Source organism: Schistocerca serialis, chromosome 3, assembly GCF_023864345.2.
Source record: "Schistocerca serialis cubense isolate TAMUIC-IGC-003099 chromosome 3, iqSchSeri2.2, whole genome shotgun sequence".
Classification (NCBI taxonomy): domain Eukaryota; kingdom Metazoa; phylum Arthropoda; class Insecta; order Orthoptera; family Acrididae; genus Schistocerca; species Schistocerca serialis.
Genome location: NC_064640.1, coordinates 862,998,490 through 863,022,418, shown reverse-complemented (window position 1 = coordinate 863,022,418; position 23,929 = coordinate 862,998,490). Strand labels below are relative to the sequence as shown.

Sequence of the window (23,929 nt, the reverse complement as noted above, 5' to 3'; positions counted from 1 at the left end):
CTGTCCTCACAGCTTCAGTCCTGCCTTCCAAACGTCACAGAAGCTCTTCTGCGAACGGGAGATGTGGTACTGGCAGCATTGAAGCTGTGAGGACGGGTTGTGAGTCGTGCTTGGGTAGCTCAGTTGGTAGAGCACTTGCCCGTGAAGGCAAAGGTCCCGAGTTCAAGTCTCAGTGCGGCACACAGTTTTAATCTGCCAGGAAGTTTCATATCAGTGCACACTCTGCTGCAAAGTAAATATCTTATCCTGAATTTCCGAAATACTCGTGCTGAGCCTCCAGGCCATCACAGTCTGCCCTTACAAGGGAACCTCCCCATCGCACCCCCCTCAGATTTAGTTATAAGTTGGCACAGTGGATATACCTTGAAAAACTGAACACAGATCAATTGAGAAAACAGTAAGAAGTTGTGTAGAACTGTGAAAAAATAAGCAAAATATACAAACTGAGTAGTTCAAGGGAAGATAAGCAACAATAAGGACGATAGGAACACAGGAGCGCCGTGGTCTCGTGGTAACGTGAGCAGCTGCGGAACGAAAGGTCCTAGGTTCAAATCTTCCATCAAGTGTAAATTTTAATTTTTTATTTTCAGTTTATGTGACAAACTCTTATGTTTTCATCACTTTTTTGGGAGTGATTATCACATCCACAAGAAAACCTAAATGGGCAAGGTAGAAGAACCTTTTTACCCATTCGCCAAGTGTACAAGTTAGGTGGGTCGACAACATATTCCTGTCATGTGACGCACATGCCGTCACCAGTGTCGTATAGACTATATCAGATGTGTTTTCCTGTGGAGGAATCGGTTGACCTATGACCTTACAATCAAATGTTTTCTGTTCCCATTGGAGAGGCACGTCCTTTCGTCTACTAATCGCACGGTTTTGCAGTGTGGTCGCAAAACACAGACACTAAACTTATTACAGTGAACAGAGATGTCAATGAACGAACGGACAGATAATAACTATGCAAAAATAAAGAAAGTAAAATTTTCAGTCGAGGGAAGACTTGAACCAAGGATCTCTCGTTCAGCAGCTGCTCACGCTACCACGGGACCACGGCGCTTCTAAGCACACTTCGTCCATGATGTTGCTTATGTGGCCCATGGACTACTCAGTTTGTATATTTTGCTTATTTTTTCACAGTTCCACACAACTTCTTCCTGTTTTCTCAATTGATCTGTGTTCAGTTTATCAAGGCCTATCCACTGTGCCAACTTATAACTAAATCTGAGGGGGGTGCGATGGGGAGGTTCCTTTGTTAGTCAAGCTCGTATAAGCTAGATCGTTCACCTTCCCCATTCTACACATGGACAGCGCACCCACTGATGTGACATGTGCAGTGCATATGTGTATCGGTCGTTCCTCACCAGGTGACACCATCGCCTGGAAGGGTTTTATATTGATAGTACGTCAGTGGTCGTAATGTTCTGACTGCTCACTGTATATCCTCTTGCCTCATGAGCTTCACAGAAAAAGATACTATGGCACAGGTACCAACTCGTGTGGGTATCACAAAAATAAACTTAATTAACAATTCACCACAAGTGAATTAACAGACCATAAAACTTAGTGATGACCTCCTCCCACTACAGCTAAGACACTTCATCCTATAAACAAGGTGTAGCAAACCTCTTCCAACACTCTAGCAAGCTCTGTGAGTCATTAGAAAAAGGAAGTGTTACCAAACCATTAAACTGCTAATGAATTCTTAGAATAGATCAATTGCCCCTCCTTGGCTCTGTTCACATTGAGACCGAATGCCCCTGCTTTTCCAGTAAAGCATTTCATTCACTGATTTTAAAAAGTCTGTTGGTGAGTTTGCCAACACACTTCATCTTACTCTCACAAGTTGCGACACCTTACGTTATTGCTTTTTGCTCCTGGCAGCTTTATAATTTCTAAAGGAGCAAAATCAGCAAATTACTAAATAATGAAATGTTTATTTCGAAACAAAAGAACAGCCTAAATGGCTTCCATCAATAAAATCTGATTGTAGACACAAAATACAATTAATAAATAAATCATATTAACTTTTAATTTCCTGAGCACTGTAATTTATGTCTTATTTCTTTCTTTGGATTTGTTATTTTTATTATGTATTTCACTGGAAGTTTTGTAAACCTTGAAAGGGATGGAAAATAAATATAATTTTAAAATTTGCATTTAAAAAGGTGAAGCTACAAACTGAACTGTGTAAAATAAAAAGCAATAGTATGATAAAGGGATTTGGATGAGCTAGGAGACAGAAGTGTAAGTCACCTAGGATCTTTAAGTTCTACTGATAGAACAACAGGGTACTGAGGTGAAACAAAACACAAAAAATTGATTGCAGCATCTAAATTGCAGAATTTAGTTTACAGAGTAAAATTTAGATATAAAGTGGTGAGCATAGAGAATAAAATTGAATAAATATAATACATAGGTGAAATGTGGGGAGATTTAAATGCAGAACATACAAGCGACTGAGAATGAAAAAGATACACAATTGGTTGAATGAAGGTGAATGAATGGGCAGAAGAAAACATTATGCTGACTGAAAATCTGAGGAACAGATATTCAACAAGGGAGGAATTGAATTTACAAGAGGCAGATAAGATATAGGCTGAGAGTTAAAGTAGAGTTATGTTGAATTGCACCATTGTTTGAAGTCCCCATTAAACCCCCCCCCCCCCCCCCAAAAAAAAAAAAAATAGTGACTGGGTCAGTCAGTTCAAACATCGGAGGAAGGCAAGTGTGTGTGTGTGTGTGTGTGAACAGCCATATGGTATATTTTAAAAATGTGTAAAATACTTGATGAGGTGGTGGTAAGTGTAGTAGGTAATTTACACATACCGGGCAACTATCAGTTATATGTTTTTTGTAAATGGTGTCCTGGAGTAAGTAGATGTAATTGAACTTATTGTTATTACCTAAAATAAAAAATGAAGATATAAGGAAAAAATAAAATGAACCACCAAATGATATAATAGATGAACATAGAGAGAACTAGAAGGACCATGCGGAAAGAATGAGTGTGACATTACCACTGAAAGTCATGAAATATGTAGCCTATTTTGATGATTGGATATATGTGGAGAAACTTCAATAAAGTTATCTGTATAAGATGTCTAAGACGTTACTCTTAGAAGTGTACAGTTTAAGATTGAGTTCATTTCTTTGTTGGCAGTTGTGGAATATCAGTTTTAGGTGAGAAATTTCGTAATGAATTGTACTCTGTACTTGCACAGGATTGTCATGGGGCTTCCCATGTGGTAATTAGATACTTATTTGGTCAAATTTGCACGATAATTGTGGAAAACAGATGTAGTGTTAATGTTGGAGTTGTACAAGGGACATAAAACAAAGTAAGTTACACATTATTGTGTCAACTCAGGTAACTTTAGTCTCTGTAAACAGTCTACCAATTGTTCAGTTCCATGTCAACAGAAATCTACTCCTTGGTCACAGAACCATTAAAGAACCATTGTGAGAATGTCGTCAGTGTTAGAAAATCTCTTTCCTCAAGTGTTCTTTCAGCTTGCCAAAAATCTAGAAATCATGTGGTGCAGAATCTGGAATTCTTAGTTGGCATCACACACATTTGTTCAGACTTGCTAAAGTTATTGGCAGCACTTCACTATGGCTGGAACATAACATTAAATTTTGTTCAATACTGCCAGAATTTCACGGTGAATGTGTGTGCAATTTAAATGGTTTGCCCACAAGAACCGTAGTGTCCTGTATATGTCATATTTAGAGTACATTTACAGTTGCCACTCCAACAGTATGCTGTTATCCATATCACAATGAAACAAGTACCCGCTTCTGAAAATGCAGCACTGTTGTGCAGTGGTCTTAATGTGTGATGACGTGTATCTTATTTCTTGAAGTATCCTCGTATCAGCTGACACTTCACAATTTTCTTTTTAATTCTGCTGCTAAAGCCTAAATAGCATACCTTGATGAAGCATAATGAATGCATAGCAATTATATAATGTGGTCTGGATTTCTTTGGTATACGCAGGGTCAGCTCAATTTTTCCCCCTTTTCTTTAGTATTCCTTCTTCAGAGAGGTAGCGCTAAGCAATCATACTTAGTATTCCACATTTAATTTATCTTGAGTACACTTTGTCTCTCGAACAAATGAGAAAGAACATGCCTGGTAAGGCCCACAGACAAGGAAACCAAAGTTGACATTGTTATAAAAATACATATTTTTCCAGTCACAAGTGGGTGGTGGTGGGGGGGGGGGGAGGGGGGGTCAAAAAAGCTGACAGAAATGCCTCCTCATTTTAAAGACAGCTGTGTAAATGTGAGAAGTGAGAAGTAATAAATGTTGCTTCAGGAAATTTAGAAGTTTAGGCAAACTGTCAGTACAAATATCTGAGACAACTAATTCCCTCATGATCCCATGGAACCAGCTAAAATTTCCACTGAAAAGTATGGTTACCTAAAAGAAATCGCCCACAAAGGTGGAGTAAATATTTACTATAAATAAATGGGGACAGAAATATTGCTGTATGGAGAATAAATGTTACTAGTCATGGAGCTCCTATCAATTTAAAGAGTAGGTTGTAGGTTATAAGTTGGAAGGGAAGAAAGTAGACAGTCTGGAGAATGATTAGTGTGCTTAATATATGATGGGAGTTTGTTCAAAATTGGTTCCAGGTGTTGGGCAGCAAGTGTCAAACGTGCCCTGTGCAGGCATAAAACCAGCAAGAGGGCAGTCAAGGTCTGTATGTTGGAGCCAAACCACTGAAACATACTTGTTGAATAACAGTTCCTATGAAACTTAAAACACATCCACGTAACTGCACACACAGTAGAATCATTGTGATATTGCCTCTGAGGTCCGGTTAACCACTTCATCATTTCCTAACTTATTATGTTACACATGCTGCCTGTGATGTCTTTAATTGTGTTTTATTTTATCACTAGAATCATTTGAATGTTCTGTATGCTACATATGTGGCAAACTTTTGACACTTACCATCTGCTTTGACTGAAGTGTTTGTTCGCGCCTCCAGTATTTTTGTCGACTTATGTCCCTCCCATCTCTGTCTGAACCAAACTCACCTTTAATGTTTTTCACTCTCTCTGCAGCACCATCCTTTCCCTTGTGCTTGTTGCATTTGCCTCTTTCATTTTTTCAGGCATACTCCGACATCTGTCATAAAAGGATTGGTAGTTTCAATTTCCTACATCCCTACTTCACTTCCAAACAATGACTAGCTTCTTCAGTCTGTCTGCATAGAAAGTTACTTGTCTGGGAAATGAACCATTTGACTATGGCAGTCTTGAGTTTGTTGCCTTCAGCCCAATGTCCATGAAACCATTGTTTGAAGTGGAAGGAGAGGTAATAGTCATGAATGAGAGTTCAGGTGGGTTGGTTAGCCAGAAGTTCATAATGGAAATGCTGAATTTTATCTTTGGCACAAGTGACTTTGTGTGGGCACACATTGTACATTGTAACTGAGGAGGACTATCCCTGACAATTATTTCCTGCACTGTCTAATCTGGATGGCACTTCTTACTGTGGTGAGTGTTTTGCAGTACACAGCACCTGTAATTCTTGACCCATGGTCCATGAAGTGAAAGACACATTTTTTTGTCCTAGAAAACAGTAGATATCATTTTTGGCATACAGATTAGAGTGCTTGACTGTTTTGCTTTGGTGAAGTTGAATGATTTTGATGCTGCGTTATTGTATGATATCCATGTCTTATCACCCATATCAATGGGGAAGAAGCAAATCGTCCTTCTTGTCAACAGTGCTCCAGCAACACTCATCCACATGGCATGGTTTGCACTTTGTGTTGGCCTGTAAGTTGCACTTTGTGTGGGCCTGTAAGCATTTTCGATGGCCACCTTGTACACAATTTGTGTAAATAATAGTGCATTCAACATGATGAAATACATGTGTATGTACACCAGTCATCAATTGTCAATCATATTGCAGTTTTTGATCCATCTATTGCATGATTTCACTGGTCTAGGTACTGAATCGGCCACTTTTCATGTACATTTATATGGTCACATCCGTCAAACCTGTCCTTCACTCATTTCTGGAGTCCCATAAACTGGACACAAATACTAGTAAACTGCAGCAACTGTAGATCTTTAGTGCATAAAAACTGAATTACACCACATACTTTGCAACTGGTGGAAGCAATGATTTTTGTTACTTTAATTCGCAGTCAGTTCTGTGGCTTAATAAAAAATCGATTGGTGTTCAGCTTTGTTGAGAGCTGCCAACATGTAAATGGAATCAAATGGTCTTCACTTTTCAAATATGCCTCATATATTTGTTTCATTTGAATATTTATTGATTTCATTCCGTAAGTTTTTTCTCGTTTATTTTTGCTAGTTACAGAAGTATCCGATCTTGAAATTTCATTTTGGCTGTAAACATTCCATTTTTTAAATTCAGGTTCCCGTCTGTTTTGTATGTTAGACTTGATGTATGATTGTGTATGGCCAGTCTGCTCATCAGTTAGAGTTGTCAATCTTTTGTAACTAATCATCTAATTTTTTTTACAACACAGAGAAGAAACTAAGCGGCGATTCATTGCTGACTAATTTTATGCTGATAGTTTGACCCTTTCATTAAGATGTATAGTTCGAATTATTGCAGTGCTTATATCAGATGGCTGAATGGTTTTTTAAAAATTTTTTTAAAATATATATTAGAGAGGGAAGTGGTTCACAACTATATTTCTATTTCTGGCTTTAATTCAGATAACTGTAGTAGAGAGACTTTTGGGGTGGAGAGTAAAAGTTCGATGACTCCGTTTAGCACAGTATGATATGGCAACAAGTCAGCTTTGCATGAGCCTCTGGGCTTAATCACTGAGTTCTTTTTTGCTTTCTGGAAGAATACCTAGAGGAAAAACTAAAGCAGCAATATCTAAACATAGTAATTCTCATTCATGTTTATACACTCAGTTGGTTGTGGATTAAAACTGAGTGATGGAAAAGGACTTTTACGCAGGACTCTGTCTTGGTCATTGTGTTCACCTAACATCACTCTCAGCCAACATTTTTTGAGACACTTATCATAGTATGAGATACAGTTTTCTATGATAATTATACAATTAAAACAGTAACAATTCCAAATCATAACACATCAGCCATGTACATACTGCCCACACTTTGGTAGATAACTCTGGTGTGAATTTTTCCTCCCACTAAATAAAACTCAAAAACTCTTTGTTCTGTTTGCTAAAACCCAGGAATTCTTAATCCTTTAACAGATGTATGCTGTACTATCTAAGGTGTCACTAGTGTTTGGTATCTAAGTTATGAAAGGAGATGCCTTATTGATCTACTTGTCAGTTTCTGAACAGTAAATTAATCAAAAACCTATTCAGTTAAAAATTCACCATAATTTTTGTAGTTGTGGGCAATTATCAAAGAGTGTTGGTATTCAAGAATGGTTTTCATATAGAAGCAATTATTATGCTTTATCTGTGGAAATTGGAACAGCACTCTGTTGCAGTTGTAATTTTAATACACACATGCACGCACATAGATAGAATTGTAGATGCGTTAACACTTCTCCATGCACTTTAACTTAAATGTTCTCTCTCTCTCTCTCTCTCTCTCTCTCTCTCTCTCTCTCTCTCTCTCTCTCTCTCTCTGTGTGTGTGTGTGTGTGTGTGTGTGTGTGTGTGTGTGTGTGTGTGTGTGTGTGTGTGTGTGTTTTCCTTCCTCTAACATATTTTGTACCAATGTTGTAATAAATTCTAATATTTTTTCCAGGATCATACCAACCATCCCATGAGTTAATGCTTAGGTTCTATGCATATTATAAACAAGCAACTGAGGGCCCATGTACAGCTCCTCGTCCATCATTTTGGGAGGTTGTAAAAAAGATGAAGTGGGAAGCGTGGAGCAAGCTTGGTGATATGAGCAAAGAAGAGGCTATGAACAACTATGTAGAGGAACTAAAGAAGGTTTGAAATTATTAATACACAAACATTAGTAGTTAAATTTTAGTGCTTATATATTTATTACTAATATTAGTTTCATCAGATAATCTTATTTCGTATGGAAATCGGGTTGCATCAGAAAACTCAGTGTCCGAGATTATCTGAATGTCGCTACATTCCTAAATGTACTGCAAATATTTAGATCATGTACATACAGTTACCTACGGATCTTCGCAGATAGCTGTGCATGCTAAAATGCCACTTCTGGGACAGGTTGTGCACCAGTCCCAGATCAAATCTGCCCAGTGGATTAACAATGAGGGTTGGTGTGCGAGCCAGCCTGGATGTGGTATCCAGGCAGTTTCTCACATCCCACTAGGTGAATACGGGACTGGTACTAGTCGTGCCTCAGTTACATGATTTGTAAAGATTGACACTTTCTTTCCCTTCCACATGACACTACATGCTGGCAGTTGGGGAGAAAAATATTCCGTCGCGGGGGGGTGGGGGGTGGGGGGTGTCTGGAGGGATTGGGGGGGGGGGGAGGGGGAGGGGTTGATAAGAGGAGCATCCGGCAACCGCTTAAACCAACCATGCCAAATCTGTTCGTATCAATGCCTACCCTGCACCGATGTGAGGCAAAGGCACAAAAAAAAGAGGAGATGTACATACAATTATACATATTGTCATTTAATGTCACAGTTATGTGAAAAATATATTTGTGAAGCTGGAAAATTTTTACAGTAATTGCTTAGCATGTGCTTATTCCTTCTTATCTGAAATCGTCTTTGGGGTAATGTATAAAGTAATTATTCTGCAAAAGTGAGCACTAATAAGAACATTCAACTGTATGTCTTGAGGTAGTCATTTCAAAAATATTGCAGTCATTACTCTATCACTCCTCAATATGTCTACTACTTAACAACATTTGTTTGATAGTAATAAAAATAATTTTTCTCCATAGTGTTAGTGTATCATTGAAAATATCCTAATATTTTTGTAAATTTTTGCAGAAAGCTGAGTAATCACTGGAAAGAAAGTTGTGAAATCTTCATTATATGGACAGTGAAAACTTTATATGTTGTTTAATTTTGATTGTTTTGTTCATCTTCATTTTGAATAATATCATTTCAGTACTCCAGTATTTCAGTCTCTATTGAAATTTCAGAATTGTGAACTCTTCCCTTTTCGTTAAATAATCCCCTCAAAATTTATAATAGCTGTAATTGATGAAAATGTCGATGTAAAATGCAGAAACAAAAAAAAATATTTTAATGATGAATTATTTAATGACTTGCTGAATGCTCTTCCTGTTTAACACTTGCTATTTATTGCAAATACCAAATCTAAATTATATAGCGTTGACAGATGGAGCTGCTTTGAATGTAATTACATTTCGTTTTTCTGCTGATCATGTCACTTGGTGTACACCCTTTTGTGAGTTCACATCGGAGATCATGTTGTTCTGCATTTGCGGTCAGTGTTTGATCATATTTTTGTTTCTAATTGAAGCCAAATTAGTGTCTCTCATTAAAATAAATTGTGAGGTTTACAAATTCATCATAAAATCTAATTCTACATATAGAGATGGCATCTTCAACACATCATATTTGACCCAATGCTCCCATCCACAAACCATGTGGCCCATAAAATGCTGAAAAATTAATTTAGTTATTGATTAAGCATATCCATATAAAGACTAACTGGCCAGAACTACAGACAACTGATCGTGCATTGGTTGATTACAGTGAGGCGTGGTACACAACCTTATTTGGATGTTTCAAAATTGCAGTGTTCATCTGAAAACCCAGCAGGAATTGCACAACTTTGGGGGTGCAAAGACCGTTCATAGCATAATTCACCATCAGTTTTCAGCAATGATTTTTCAGACAATGTTATCATATGCATGGTATGCCTTAAATTTAATTACCATAAAATAAATATTTTAAACTGTATACCAAGAGCTGTTTCTACCAAATCTTTCTAAAGAACAATGTAGTTGCTTGAAGACTGCATTCACTACATGTTCTTGGTGCCACGAGTACTTACTTACTTCGAATGTTTATATGACAAGTACCACCCATGTAATTGTTCAAAGAGAAATGAGGACATGAAATAGAGTTAGTGAAAAAGTCATCACAAGGCAGCCAGGGCTAAAATCTTAATTCCGTACTAATCCAAGTTGTTTGAGAAATTTATTTACCTACTTTGTTGTTATGCCTTATTGATTACCTTATTAACCAGCTCCTATTTCTACCAGTTTCAGTATGGAAAAAATATAAATTAAAAATCTGCAGGGTGCATTTACGAATGAAGCCAGACGCTCTCCAGCCAGATGCCTTTTTCACAACACCAGCAATGCTTTCATTGAAGGGAGTTTATCTGATGGATACGTAAGGTGGAGTCATAAGTTTCTTTCCTCAATTTCTAGGAAAATACACACTTGTGATTGCCACATACAATAATGAAAAATGCTCAGTTTTCAGTTGCCTGCTAATCCCATCAATTTTGAGTCTACTATGTGTAATGAAGTTCAGGGATTGTTTTCTCAAAAATGGAGCCATGTTGACCCAAAATACCTTAGTCTTTCATTTTATTTTGTACATAATCTATGTGCCAACTGTGAGTTCAATCAGTTAGGCATGTCAGAGGTCTCCCTGTTATCGTCAGGTAAGAGTTGAACTAAAAATCTGAAAGTCTGAGGTTCCTTGTACGTCCTGGAATTTTCTGTACTCTGTCACTTCTTTCAGCCCTGGTAACAAATAGTACAATTGTACCATTGGTAGGAATCAATACTAAACTGTAATCCCCTTTAAATGGCTAGGTACATCAGTCAGTTTGAAGGTCAGAAGGTGACATACCCCAACAATGCCATATCTAATAAAGCATTGTAGTGTTCAAACAAATCTTTGGGGTAAAGACGGCTGTACTGAGTTAATCAATGGTAATATTATTTTCCAACTGTTAAAGTTTTTTGTAATGCAAGCTTAATGAGGGAATAAATGTGATGTGAAGATGGTATTAATTATGTTTGGTTGCTTAAACCAATATCCAAACAAATCTCATGAAGCTGCTGTTAGTGTCTCTAGCAGCTTCAATAGTCATGTACAGGGAGACTGAGGACGTATGTTGCACACTATTCTTATTGTACATTTTTGTGTCGTGAATATCTTACGTATAACTGAAGAACTCCCCCAGAATATTATTTTGTCTCGTAATAATGAGTGGAAGTCTCGCTACATGTGTAAATTTAAGTCCTTCATTTGTTTGTTTCTGTATATGTGGGATAATCCCAAGAACTACTGTACTGATTTTGATTTGGTTTTTACTAATATGTAGACTGATTTATGAGGAATGTTTGTGTATGTAATTTATAAATACGAGGGTTGGAACTTCAATAGTGGCAACTATTTATTCACAACCAATACTAAAGAGTCACATGTTTACACCTGTTACTGTCCTTTAGTTATCAGCAATGTGTAGAACCCGTTGCCAGCAATGTGGAAGGCATAATATACCATTAGCGGAGCCTGTTCTGTTGATGGTGTCAATGGAGTGCTCTACTGCCTGTCAAATCTCTGGAACAGTTCTGAAGTGAATGCCTCGAAGTGGTTCCTTCATCTTTGGAATCAAATCAAAGTCACAATAACTTAAGGCCGGAGAGTATGGTGGATGGTACAGTACTTGGGAAGTACTGTACCCATTGACCGAACAGAGCAGCCACAGCTTGCACTGTATGTGCCCGTGCATTGTGGTGCAAAATGATGGGTGGGTTGCACAGAAAGTGTCGCCGCTTCCTTAGCAAAGCAGGTTGCAGGTGATGCTCCAAAAAACGAACAGTAACACTACTTAAGTCCTTGTAACTTTGATTTGATTCTGAAGATGAAGGAACCACTTCATGGCATTCGCTTCAGAGATTCGATACACAGTAGACCGCTCCATTCTCACCATCAACAGAACAGGCTCTGCTAACGGTATACTTACACCTTCCACATTGCTGGCAGTGGGTTCTACACAACACTGGTGACTACTTTGAAGGACAGTAACAGGTGAAAACATTAACTCGCTTGTATTGGTTGTGAATAAATAGTTGTCACTATTTAAGTTCCAGTCCTCATAGTTTGAGCAAATTGGCTGAACTATGATTAATTTCTCAATGCCACTGTGAAAACAATCTAGCTTTGATTGAAAGGAAACAGAAAGCTGAAAGTTGAGTCATCTGCTACACTGCTGATAAAAGTTTATACAAATGAATCAAAAGTGGATTCCTTGCTGAAGTAATTTGTCAGACATGTTTTACTTTTTGTAGGAAAAATTAAAAACACACAGGTGTTGAGTTTGCATGTGTCTCTTTTTTTTTTTTTTTTTTTTTTTTTTTTTTTTTTTTTTTTTTTTTTTTTTTTTTTTTTTTTTTCCCTATGGAGTTGTTCTCAAACGATAGCTTACAATACTTTGAAGTTAGGTAACATGCTGCGTATTGTTCAAAGAATGTCCGTAGACATGATTCTTTGCGTAGCAGGGTGAATAAGACTGCCACAAAGAATTGAGGCAATGAGTCTAAAGAATGAATCACTGAGTACTAAGGTTACTCCTTCCTCCGTTAATTGCCAGAGTTTGAGCCGTATTCTTTCTTCAAACTCTTTGAAGCTTTTTGTCTGTAATAGAACCTGCCTTATTCTGGCCTTCTTGATGAATTTGTTTTATCCGTATTTTTATGTTTAGCATACTATGACCACTTCCATAGTCGGCACCGGGATAGCTCTAGAAATACATGACTGAAGTACGACGACGTTGGCACACCAAAATGAAATTGATTGTATTTATGACCCTAACACCAGGAGAAATCCATGTGTAGTGACGTCGTGGATGATATTGGAAGAAAGTTGACATGTCATTGTCCACAAAAAAATTCCAGTAACTGCTCCACTCAATACATTCATTCCTCACTCCCAAGTCCTAAACTTCAACCACAGATCTAATGTGTCCATTGTCTATAGTCTCATGTATCTTCACATTAAAATCACCCTGGATGAGTGATATTTCCATTTTAGGTAGCTTTTTCATTGCATTTTCCTGCAACTTAAAAAATGCATCAATTTCTATGTCCAAGGGAGCTGCAGTGGGAGAATAAACCTAAATGATGTGATACTGCAAGGAGAAGCTTTAATTTTAGAGGAGATTATTCTATCAAAAATAGGCCCTTAACCCATGAAAGCCTTACAGAGGTTCTTGGGAGTCACTATAGGCCATTCCTACCCACATCCAAAAAAATACAGTGTGTTCTTTACTTGAGACAAGAAGTGTTCCCGTCCTTTCCACTGTGTTTTGCTGAGTCCAAGTACACCTAGATCATGATGATTCATTTTTCTCTCCATGATAGCAATTTCAGACTGCCATCCTTTTAACGAGTCAGCAAGTTGGTCTAGACTGATCTACTGATCTGTGGATTCCCAGGTTCCTATCAAACCACCTATTCTCCCCTCCCCCCTTTCCCCAGAGGTCAGACTACGGGCTTATTCTTTTCTGTGCACAAATAATATTTTGGCACTAAGAGCCTGAATGCTCCTGGTCCAAAGGATTATAGGCAAATACTAACGAAAGTATCCTCTGTCATGGTGGTAATTAATTTTGCTTTGGCTCACAGTGAATTTCTGCAGCAGGGTTTAGGATATTAAGGTTTGTGCAGTCTACTATTCGTATTCTTAGAACAGACTGATTTATTCTGAAGTGCTAATAAGCATATTCAATAACCTGTATACTGTTTAATACTTTGGTTTGAAACAGTCTGAGACTCTTCGGTAGTTACTTGGGTGACTTAGTGGTTATCTGTCACTAATCTCTTCTTTCACCTTTGTCATTGTTAGTTAATGTGAAATATGCCACACTGCACCATGATTTGGCATCAGTGTTGTCACACAATTGGCTAAGTCAGTCAGTTCAGGAAAGTAAGAACATACCACCTCCAACAGGACTATGCTTTGTAAAAAAAACTGTGGTGTTCAAACCAACCTTTCAACTTTTACTTAATCGTCATATATGAAATTTTGCTAGACAGCTGCAAAGTGATTTTTGAAACCATAAGAAAACAAATTGATTTAGATCAGGCTTTTAGAGGGACAATGGATCCAAAAGATTAGTATTGCTGTGAAGAGGGAATATATTTTAAGGAGTTGTGTCTTAAGTGTAAGAACTGGCAAATTCACACATGGCCACATTTTTGCTGCATTTGAGTTGACATATTGAGTTTATATTTCACAATTTCCTTAGATAATGTATTGGGTCCCAACATGCAACATAGCAGTAACCAAAAGATAATTAAAAGTCTAAAATTTTAATTAGTGGTTGGAAACAACATTAACGAATAGTATTTCTTGCTCTTGTACTAATTTAGTGGTGGTGGTGGTGGTGGTGGTGGTGGTGGTGGTGGTTCTATTGTAATTGCTTCTAAAGTGCTTGTAATTGTGTGTTTCAGATAGTGGAGACAATGTCATACACGGATAATGTTGCTAACTTCTTAGGCAGCTTGGGTTCATTTTATGATTCGGTGCCTGTTGAAGACCTTGAGCTTTTAGTTGGAAATGTTATCGAAAGAATACGTTCACAACCTGGTTCTCCCCTTAGTGGATCACCCTTTGGTATGTTTTAGTTAGCTGCCACACTATTTGTCAGTTTTATTTAAATTAAAGTGCTTCTTCAAATAGAATATTTTAAGTATATAATTTAAGCAAAAATCTGGAAACGTGAGTGGTGGTAGGTTGGTATCAAGATTTTGAGCTGCGATAAAAGTAGTTCGTGCATTTTGTTTCAGTAGTACTGGCACTTTTTAATTCCAAAGTTGTCACTTATTTTAACAGTTGCAAAATTAATAAATACTGCAACACTAGAAGATATCCGCAGTTATATGTGTGGAAATGAACAACATACTTTGTACACAGTGATTGCAGTGTAGATACTTTTATTGTTCCAGAATGACTGGTTTCAACAACCTAATGCTATCATAATATGATCTTACAGAAATTATTATAAAATTTCCATGTTACATCACGTGAAGTCAAAGCATAAGACACACCCAATGTATTCATATCATCCATGCATATAGATGGCGAACAGGACTCTCCCTAGCTTGCCACACGGCACTATGCTGTCTGCATTCTTCATTTCCAAACATAATGTTTGCCCCACAACACAGCATGTGTACCTTACAAAACTACCTGTGTATTTCTTTATAGACCTTTTTGATAATATACTGTTGTGGATGTGCGAGGGAATAGATGTTTGCCTAATCCAATATTCATATTTGTTTAGTGTAGTTTTTACCCAAACTTGTAGATTAAAGAAGAAAAGCTAAAGCATTGATTTGTACACACACACACACACACACACACACACACACACACACACACACACACACACACACACACACTCACTCTCTCTCTCTCTCTCTCTCTCTCTCTCTCTCTCTCTCCCTCTCTCTCCCTCTCCCCCCTTACATGGTGCCAGCTGGACTGTGGGTGCTTATTGACTGACTACTCAATGCTTCTGTTTTTTCATGAGTGGTCTCCTTCAATCCAAAAGTAATTATATTTTACAAGAACTTCCATATAACATATATCAAATAAGAGTTGTTAGTATATTAACAGTAGAGCTGTGCATGCTGTTGTTTTTGTTGTTGTTCTTAATATTATCATGAGGGATTTTCATATAGCATACTAACATGTAGGCTTTACCTCATAGCCTAGTGTTTTGTTAATATATTGATTTTTATTTACAGTTAATTCTATCGCTACAAGGATAGTCAATGATATCTTCTTGCCAATGTGTGCAGAACTTTAGTTTTTTTCAAATTTTGTGAGCTGTTTTCAAGTACAGGCAGAACAATTCCTCCCCTGTCCCCTTATTCCTCAGTAACTGCAGGGGGAGGGGGGGGGGGGGGGGGGAGAAGCAGCTCATGTCAGAGCATTATCAAAATGGACCTACACTTTTATCGCCACAAATTTGTTCATTGTGCACATGTCGAAGTTTCAAAATCAGCCTATATATTGTTTCACTTCTGCTAGTGGTTTCTGCATGAATCTGTATTAGAAAATTTTGATCCACAGTGATCTGGATAGACGAGGCCATTTTTGGCCTCTCTAGTTGTATGTTTTTGCAGACTATATGCTATTGCACATCACAAAATCCTCATCAGTATATAGGTTTAGTGATCTGTGACTTTGTTTCATGAAGCTTGTTGATGTTCACCTTCTGTAGCTAATTAATAAGGTCATTCGCAATAAATAATGGCTTAATATCATATGAATTGTTACATTCGTTTAATTTGTTGCTTTAAACTGGATATGGGCAATTGTTGGTGACCTGTGGGTCTGATTCACGTACTTACTCAAGGTCTCGGACAGGCTCGTCACTTGATGTGACAGCAGTGCTCCTAGTGTATAAACTCAAAACTATAGCACCTGTGATGTTAATGTTTATGAATGGCATGTCTTTCCCAACACTCTGCACCTGCATATTGTGCTGGGGGGAGGTAGAGTTATACCACTTCTGCTTTAATGGGCCTCATCTCGTAACTCAGCGCTTCACGTGACATAAGAGTGGTTTAACAGAGTTTTTCAAGTGGTTACATGACTGTACTCACTAAATAATAACACACAATCAAGCAAACTACATGATGTTTACAATTTCACTCCTGAGCACACAGTAGTGTACACAGTGCCTGTTTATATACTTCTGCATTAAAGAAAATTTAAAACTGGTAAAATAGTAAGCTCTTCTGGTTTAGGTATTAACACAAGAGACAGAAAGATTAGGAGGAACAAAGATACACTAGGCAGTGAACTAAGTTTGTTTAACTAAGAACTGTATAATTAGAAAATAGCAAAATTATTTTTACTACTTGATGGGAGAGCAATTTAATGTGAATGGGGATTTCCAAAGTTTGTTAAAAAGTTTCTAGAAAGTTAAATTTTCAAATTATAATTAACAAACCAACAGGTTATTTAAGTGGAATTGTAAATTTTCGGTATTAGAAAAATCAGGGCTAGAAAACTGTCACTGGATTTTTTATTTTTTTTTGTATTTATATTTTTGAAAGAAGTACATTTTAAAATTCAAGCTTTCATGAACATGAAAATTTTCAGTATGAATGTGCACTCGAAGAGGTACTTACATGATGACCGTGGGTGAATACCACATATTATTCTTACTGCTTGCTTTTGTGCAATCAATAATTTCTTGCTAAGTGATGGGTTACCGCCGAAAATTATTCCGTAAGACATTATTGAATGTAAATACACAAAATATGTTAGGAAGTTGATTAATTAGTTTCCAAGGCTAGCAGTTATATGAAGAGCAGAAATAGCTGAACTTAATTGTTAGTGAAGCTCAGTAATATGCTTCTTACAGTTCTAGTTTTCATCAATATATACACCCAAAAATTTTGAGCATTCTGCCCTATTCACTGACCCCTGTTCATGTGCTACATCATTCGTTGGTATGACTGTTTGTTGATATAGAACCACGAGTTCATCTAGGCAGTGAAAACCCCCATTTTTTATTGCAGATTACATTTCTAAGGCAAAATGTACCTATGTTTTGTTTGAAGCATTTCCTTCAATTTGCCGCAGATGGCACTTTAATCGGAGGAATAGAAATGGGTACACAATTGTAATTTATGACATGCTACTCAGTGGCCCTTCAATATAAAATGGCATGTGGAACCACACCCCCATGCTACGAGGATAGTAGAGGCCAGTATTTCATAACTTCTTGTTGGAAACCCCATTTGAAACATTGTATTTCTCCAGCAAATTGAACAGGGGACTACTTAATGTCCCATGGTGGCCATGGCTCATGGCAAACGTTACTCTACTTTCCTAATAAGAGTAAGTGTTCAAATGTAGTACTGCCAACTTTAGTACACTTAGTGATCCACTTTTCAAATGATCATATACAGTAAAGAAGCATATCTACAGGAATGTCAGAACAGGTGTTTCTGATGCAGCTGACCATGTCTTCATGGCGTGTTGGCACTTGCTGGTGCACCGTATCTTTTAAATATTTCCCACCATGGCAGATCAGCCGCAAATGAAGTGGATGAGGTCATTTCCTACTGGTGTCCATATGGCTCCTGCAGTCTCTATGGAAGGATAGTTCTCTTTCAATGCTGAAAAATACAACCCTAAAATGTTTCCTTCCCTGGCTTCACCATTGAAGGAACTTAAGGCTAAGCAGCTAGCAGAGCAATACTCTCCACAATACTTGGTTTGTACAAGGACTGATGGTCATTCCTTCTTGGCCACAAGCCCTGTGTTCTTTGTGGAGAACTTGGAAGACAAGTTTGGAGAAGTGGCAGCCATCTCTAAAATGAAAAGTGGGCCAGTTCTGATCAAAACGGCATCCCCTGCCAAATCACAGGCACTCCTCACTTATAACAAGCTGGGTGACACACCAGTGATTTTTCACTCCCAATAACAGTCTGAATTTATTTCAGGGCATCAATTTCCATAGAGACCTGCTCTTAAACTCTGACGATGTTCTACACGCCAACTTGGAGTAACAGGGTGTACATTTTGTCCATGATGTACGTAGGGGGCCAAAAGGATAATAGGGTTGCTACCGGTGCCTTCATCTTGGCATTCGAGGGTGATTCATTGCCTGAAAAGGTCAAGGTGATGGTATCCTGATGTGATGCGAAACCGTATGTTCCCCCTCTACGCACTGCTTAATGTGCTTGAAATTTGGGCATTTGTCTTTACATTACATCACTAGCTTCATCTCTTTCTCCCCCATCTCCCAGCTGAAGACAACTCGCCTTCCTCTGGCTTCTCTCACCAGGAAGGAGTCCCTCAGGTCACTATCTTCAATGGTTCTTGCTGGTCTACAATTGGACACCAGCCAGTGGCTGAAGGAGCCCCAGGCTGCTCATTGCAAGGCTTTGCGATCATCCTCTTTATCTGAAACTGATTCAGAGAAGCCCTTGCAGTCATCGAAATCCTCTTAACAATAGGAAAGACAAGAAAAAGTCCTCCAATAAGGAGGACATTCCAGTGGCCTCATGCCACCAGATCCTGCCTGTTCCACCGGGGCGGAGGCTCCGGTGGCCCCTGAGGCTCCGGTTCGCACCACACAATGAAACCTGGAACCTATGTATATTGATGTCATAACCCCTCAGACAGTGACAGCAGGTGACCGTAAGCCATAATCTGTCCTCTTGGTCCCTTCATGGCCTCACTGTACATCGACAACATTATTATAGTGGAATTGTAGCAATTTCTCCACTACCTGGCTGAGCTACGACATATTTTAAGCACTTCCCCTGCCTTCTGGACTTTCCTTCAGGAGACTTGGTTTCCAGCAGCATGGACACCGGCCCTTCGTGGATCACAGGGATATTATAAGAATCATGTTACCCATGACAGGATGTCAGGTGGAGTTTGCACATATGTACCAGAGACTCCATATAGTGAACTTGTGCCTCTTAATACACCTTTGGAGGCTGTGGCTGTTCGGTAAAGGCATTTCAAGATACTACCATCTGCAATGTTTACCTTCCTCCCAATGTTGAAGTGTCTCAGAACATACTGTTTGCATTGGTTCCTTGGCTCGCCCCCACATTTTCTAATCTGGGGTGATTTCAGTGCCCACATCCCTTTGTGGAGCAGAACCATGGTCACTGGCCACAATAAGGACCTTGAAAATTTACTGGTGCAACTTGACCTTTGCCTCCTGAAATTGGTATCCTCACATACTCCAGTGTAGCACACGGAGCCTTTTCAATTTGCATCCCTTGTCTTCTGCCACACATCTACTGGAGGGGTCAAGGATGACCTGTGTCGTACTAACAACTTCGCAATCTTCCTGTCCCTCCTTCAGTGTCACTCACCTGGACACTGCCCATATGGGCTCTCGTGCTGACTGGGATGCTTTAACCTCTGCTATTGACCCTCACTCCCCACCACATGGAGACATCAATAAGACAGCCCACAATACAACTGAACCCTTATTTCGGCAGCTGATTTAGCGATCATCTGTTCCTTGGGCCCACCCCGATGAAAAATAGTATATTTGTGGTCCTCTGAAATTGCAGAGGCCATTTGAGATTATAGGAGGGCTCTCCAATGCCATAAGTGGTACCCATCAATGGAGCAGCCAATCACCTTTAAGCGGCCCCATGCCCGGGTCCACCACCTAATGAAAAAAATGCTGGGAATGGTATGTTTCAATCATCGGACCGTGTACCTCTCCTTCACAGGTTTGTGCTAAGATCAGGTGTGTCTATGGATAACAGGCACCTGTAGGTGTGTCCGATATTACCTTGAATGGCACTGTTTACACTGACCCAGGCTCTCACCAAACATTTTGCACTACACTATGATCAAATGCCAGTGTCTGAGAATTATCAATGTGCCTTTCATGTCCTAAAACAGCAGTTGGAGCAAAAGAAATGATCTTTTACAACATGCCACCTGGAGCCATATAATGGTCCATTCAGCGAGTGGGAATTCATCAGTGTCCTTGCCCGCTGCTGTGATACAGCCCCAGGGCCAGACAACATCCACATCCAAATAATCAAGCACCTACCAGTAGACCGTCAGCATCATATCCTTGCCATCTTTAACCACATCTGGAGCGAGGGCAAGTTCCCAACGCAATGGGGAGAAACCACCATTGGCTCAGTACTGCTCTAGGGATAGACAGTTATTGCCTAATAAGTCTTACCAATGTTTTCTGTAAGTTGCGTGAATGCATGGTGAGCCGGCATCTGTGTTGGCTCCTTGAGTCTCGAGGTCTTCTGGCTCTGTCCCAGGGCAGTTTCCACCAAGGCTGTTCCACTACTGATAATCTGATTTACCTGGAGTCTGCTATCTGAACAGCTTTAGCCAATTGTCAACACCTTATAGCCCTATTCTTCAATCTGCAAAAGGCTTAAGACACCACATGACATCACGTTCTTGCTACCTTAAATGAGTGAAGCATCTGAGATCTGCTCCAGATTTTAATCCTAAAATTTGTATCATGCAGTGCTTTCCAGGTTCGAGTTAGTGCTTTCCACAGTACCCCCATATCCAAGAGAATGGGGTCCTGCAGGGCTCTGTCCTCAGTGTGCCTCTTTCTAGTAGCCATCAATGGTCTAGCAGCAGCTGTATGGTCCTCAATATCACCCTCCTTGTATGCTGTCAAATTTTGCCTCTACTATTCCTCCTGTAGTGTTGGTGTCACTGAACATCAACTGCAAATGCACAGGCATGGGGCCTCACCCATGGCTTTCGATTTTCTGCCACCAAGACTCACGTCATGCACTTCTGTCGATGTCGTACTGTTCACTCATGACCAGAACTATCCCTTGACGACCAACTGCTCATTGTGGTTGAGACTTATCACTTTTTAGGACTGATCTGAAATTATCCATTGTCAGGAATTCCCAATCTTCGTCAGCTTAAGCGAAAGTGCTGGCTGCACCTTAATACATTTTGCTGCCTCAGTAACACCAACTGGGTGCAGACTGCACCACCCTTCTGCAGCTTTGCAAAGCCCTGATACATTCCCACTTTGATTATGGTAGTCTGGCATATGGTTTTGCATTACCCTCAGTGTTTTGGACAGTGGATCCGACACACCACTGTGGGGTTCGGCTCGTGACAGGAGCTTTTTCAACTAGCCTTGTGAACAGCTTACTTCTGGAGGCTGGGGTTCCTCCATTGCTGCCAACAACAGCTTGACAATTATGCTACCAACATTCGCTGCTCCCCTAATCATTCAAACTACCGGTCCAAAAGACTCGGTTCATACCAAGACCCTCTGCCGCCAATTTTTCTCTATCCTTGGCACATCCCTTGGTTCAGAAGTCGTCTGCATTTATGGATCAATGGTTCTGTTTGTGTAGGCTTTGCTCATACTCGTGCATGACATATTGACCTCGTCTCCTTGTGAAATGGTTGTAGTGTTTCACTGCAGAGTTGTTAGCCATCCCTCGAGCTCTTTGAGCATATCCGTTCCTGCACTGGTGGGTCCTTTCTCATGTGCAGTGACTCCTTGAGCAGTTTGCAAGCTCTCAACTAGAGCTACTCTTGCCATCCCTGGGTCATTGCTATCTAGGATTCCCTGTGTGCCCTTGAACATGAAACAGGCCTCCGATTGATATTACACTGTCAAGTTTATGGAATGGCTCACTCTGACTTCACCAAACTAACTATGGGTGATATAGGAGACTACAAATAAGTGAAGGTCCTCCATGCAGGCCTCTCCCAAGAACTCTACTGTCCTTTGCTGGCTCCGCATCAGCCATACTTGGCTGTCTCATGGTCATCTCCTCCATAGCGAAGACCCACCCCACTGTTGTTGTGGCACCCATTTGACGGTGGTCCACATTTTGCTGGACTGTCACAACCTAGCTGCCCTGGGGTGGATTCTTAATATCCTTGACTCGCTACACCTGGTGTTAGGAGATGATGCCCCAGTGGCTGACTTAGTTTTACATTTTATTCGTGAAGCAGGCTTCTACCACTCTCTGCAAAGGAGAGTTGCTTAACCCTATCAGCCTCTTCTGCCCAGACCAGGCTGCACATGCCTGGGCTCAGTGGTCCAGCTCTGTCCTTACCCTACCTACTCTTTTACTCTTCTTCCCCCATCTTGTGTGGTCTGTTAGACTTATTCGTCTTTTGTCTCTGTGTGCTTCTCTTGCACTGTCCTTGTTGCTAGTCTTTCTAAGGCAATTCCGAAGTAGAGTACCTCTGGTAAGTCGCGGGGGCTGGACGATGTATGTCCCCTCATTGCACTCTGCTTTCAGGGGCTTCCGGCTACTTCCTAGATGGAGCACCTTGCTTCCTTTATTCCACTGTCTCCCTTTCTTCTTCTTGTCCTTTCCCACTGAAATTGGTAGACCTTGGTGGTTTTTGTCCCCTGGGTTTTGCATGGTAGGCTGTCTGGTCTACAGTCGTATAAAGCTGTCTGTTAGAGGACAAAGGGACTGATGACGTAGTAGCTTGGTCCCTTTAAGCATCCAACCTCCAACTTGGTGTAACCAGAGGGGATTGTCTACACTCCAGTAATGCATGTTGTGCCTGTTAATGCTACCATGGTTTGTGAATGTAGACTCATCAGAAAATAATACCTCAGCAAAGAACATGAGGGTCGTTTGGATTTATTGCTGTGCCCATACACAAAATACTGACCGGTTATGGAAATCGGTGCTATGAAGTTCTTGATGCAGTGACGTGTGGTATGGTGATACTTATGAGAGTATAGTACTGTGACAATACTACCTACAGATATACCAGAATTGCACTGTAATTGTCAGGCACTTATCCATGGGTTGTTATACACTGCCGCTACTCAGTTACTTCATTAGCTTCTCCTGTTATAAGTTTGCCTCATTTCCTTTTGAGAGTCTCTACAGTGTTATTAGACACAAAGGCATTCAGAACCTTGTAAAAGAATGAAAGAGAGTGAGCTCTCTCTGGAAAACGCTCAGCATACAAGGCAACAGCAGCCTCCCCATTTCTCCTACATCCTCTGTAAATCAGGATTATTTCAATTTTTTTCTTCTATGGTTACAATATTCACTTGGACGTCTGTTCTCCAAATGATTGGCAAGTATGCAGGCAATAAATGCTGCACAAGTATTGTCTTGTTTAGAGCCGCTATCTGTTATACGTCTACACAATATGGAGCACCAGTCGTAGTGTACTGCATGTTGTGATACTTCGTAGTTCGCTCCATGGCCACAGTGGTGCTTCGAGTAGTCCCCTGTTAGATATGTTGGAGGAATACAATGGTGTGAATGGTGTTTCCAATTGTAAGTTACCAATTACTGGCCTGTCCTACACTTGCAGCTTTTAGGTGGATGTCATAAATTACGATTGTGTACCCATTTCTATTCCTCTGATTACAGTGCCATATGTAATGAAATGAAGAAAATGCCTCAGATAAAACTTATGTAGATTTTGCATTAGAATTATAATCTGCTATAAAAAAAATGAGGGTTTCCATTTAAAAAAACTAAACTCCTCCCAAACAGGCCA

At 39.6% G+C, this 23,929-nt stretch overlaps 1 protein-coding gene across 2 annotated transcripts in view; it reads left to right on the top strand.

The window, feature by feature from the left end:
- LOC126471002 (acyl-CoA-binding domain-containing protein 5) overlaps positions 1 to 23,929 on the top strand; it is a 148,660-nt gene that overhangs the window by 99,199 nt on the left and 25,532 nt on the right. For both annotated transcript variants that reach the window (XM_050099054.1, XM_050099055.1), the window contains 2 exons: positions 7,741 to 7,934; positions 14,383 to 14,545. In XM_050099054.1, coding sequence (XP_049955011.1) covers positions 7,741 to 7,934; positions 14,383 to 14,545 — 357 coding nt within the window. The remainder of the gene's footprint in view (positions 1 to 7,740; positions 7,935 to 14,382; positions 14,546 to 23,929) is intronic.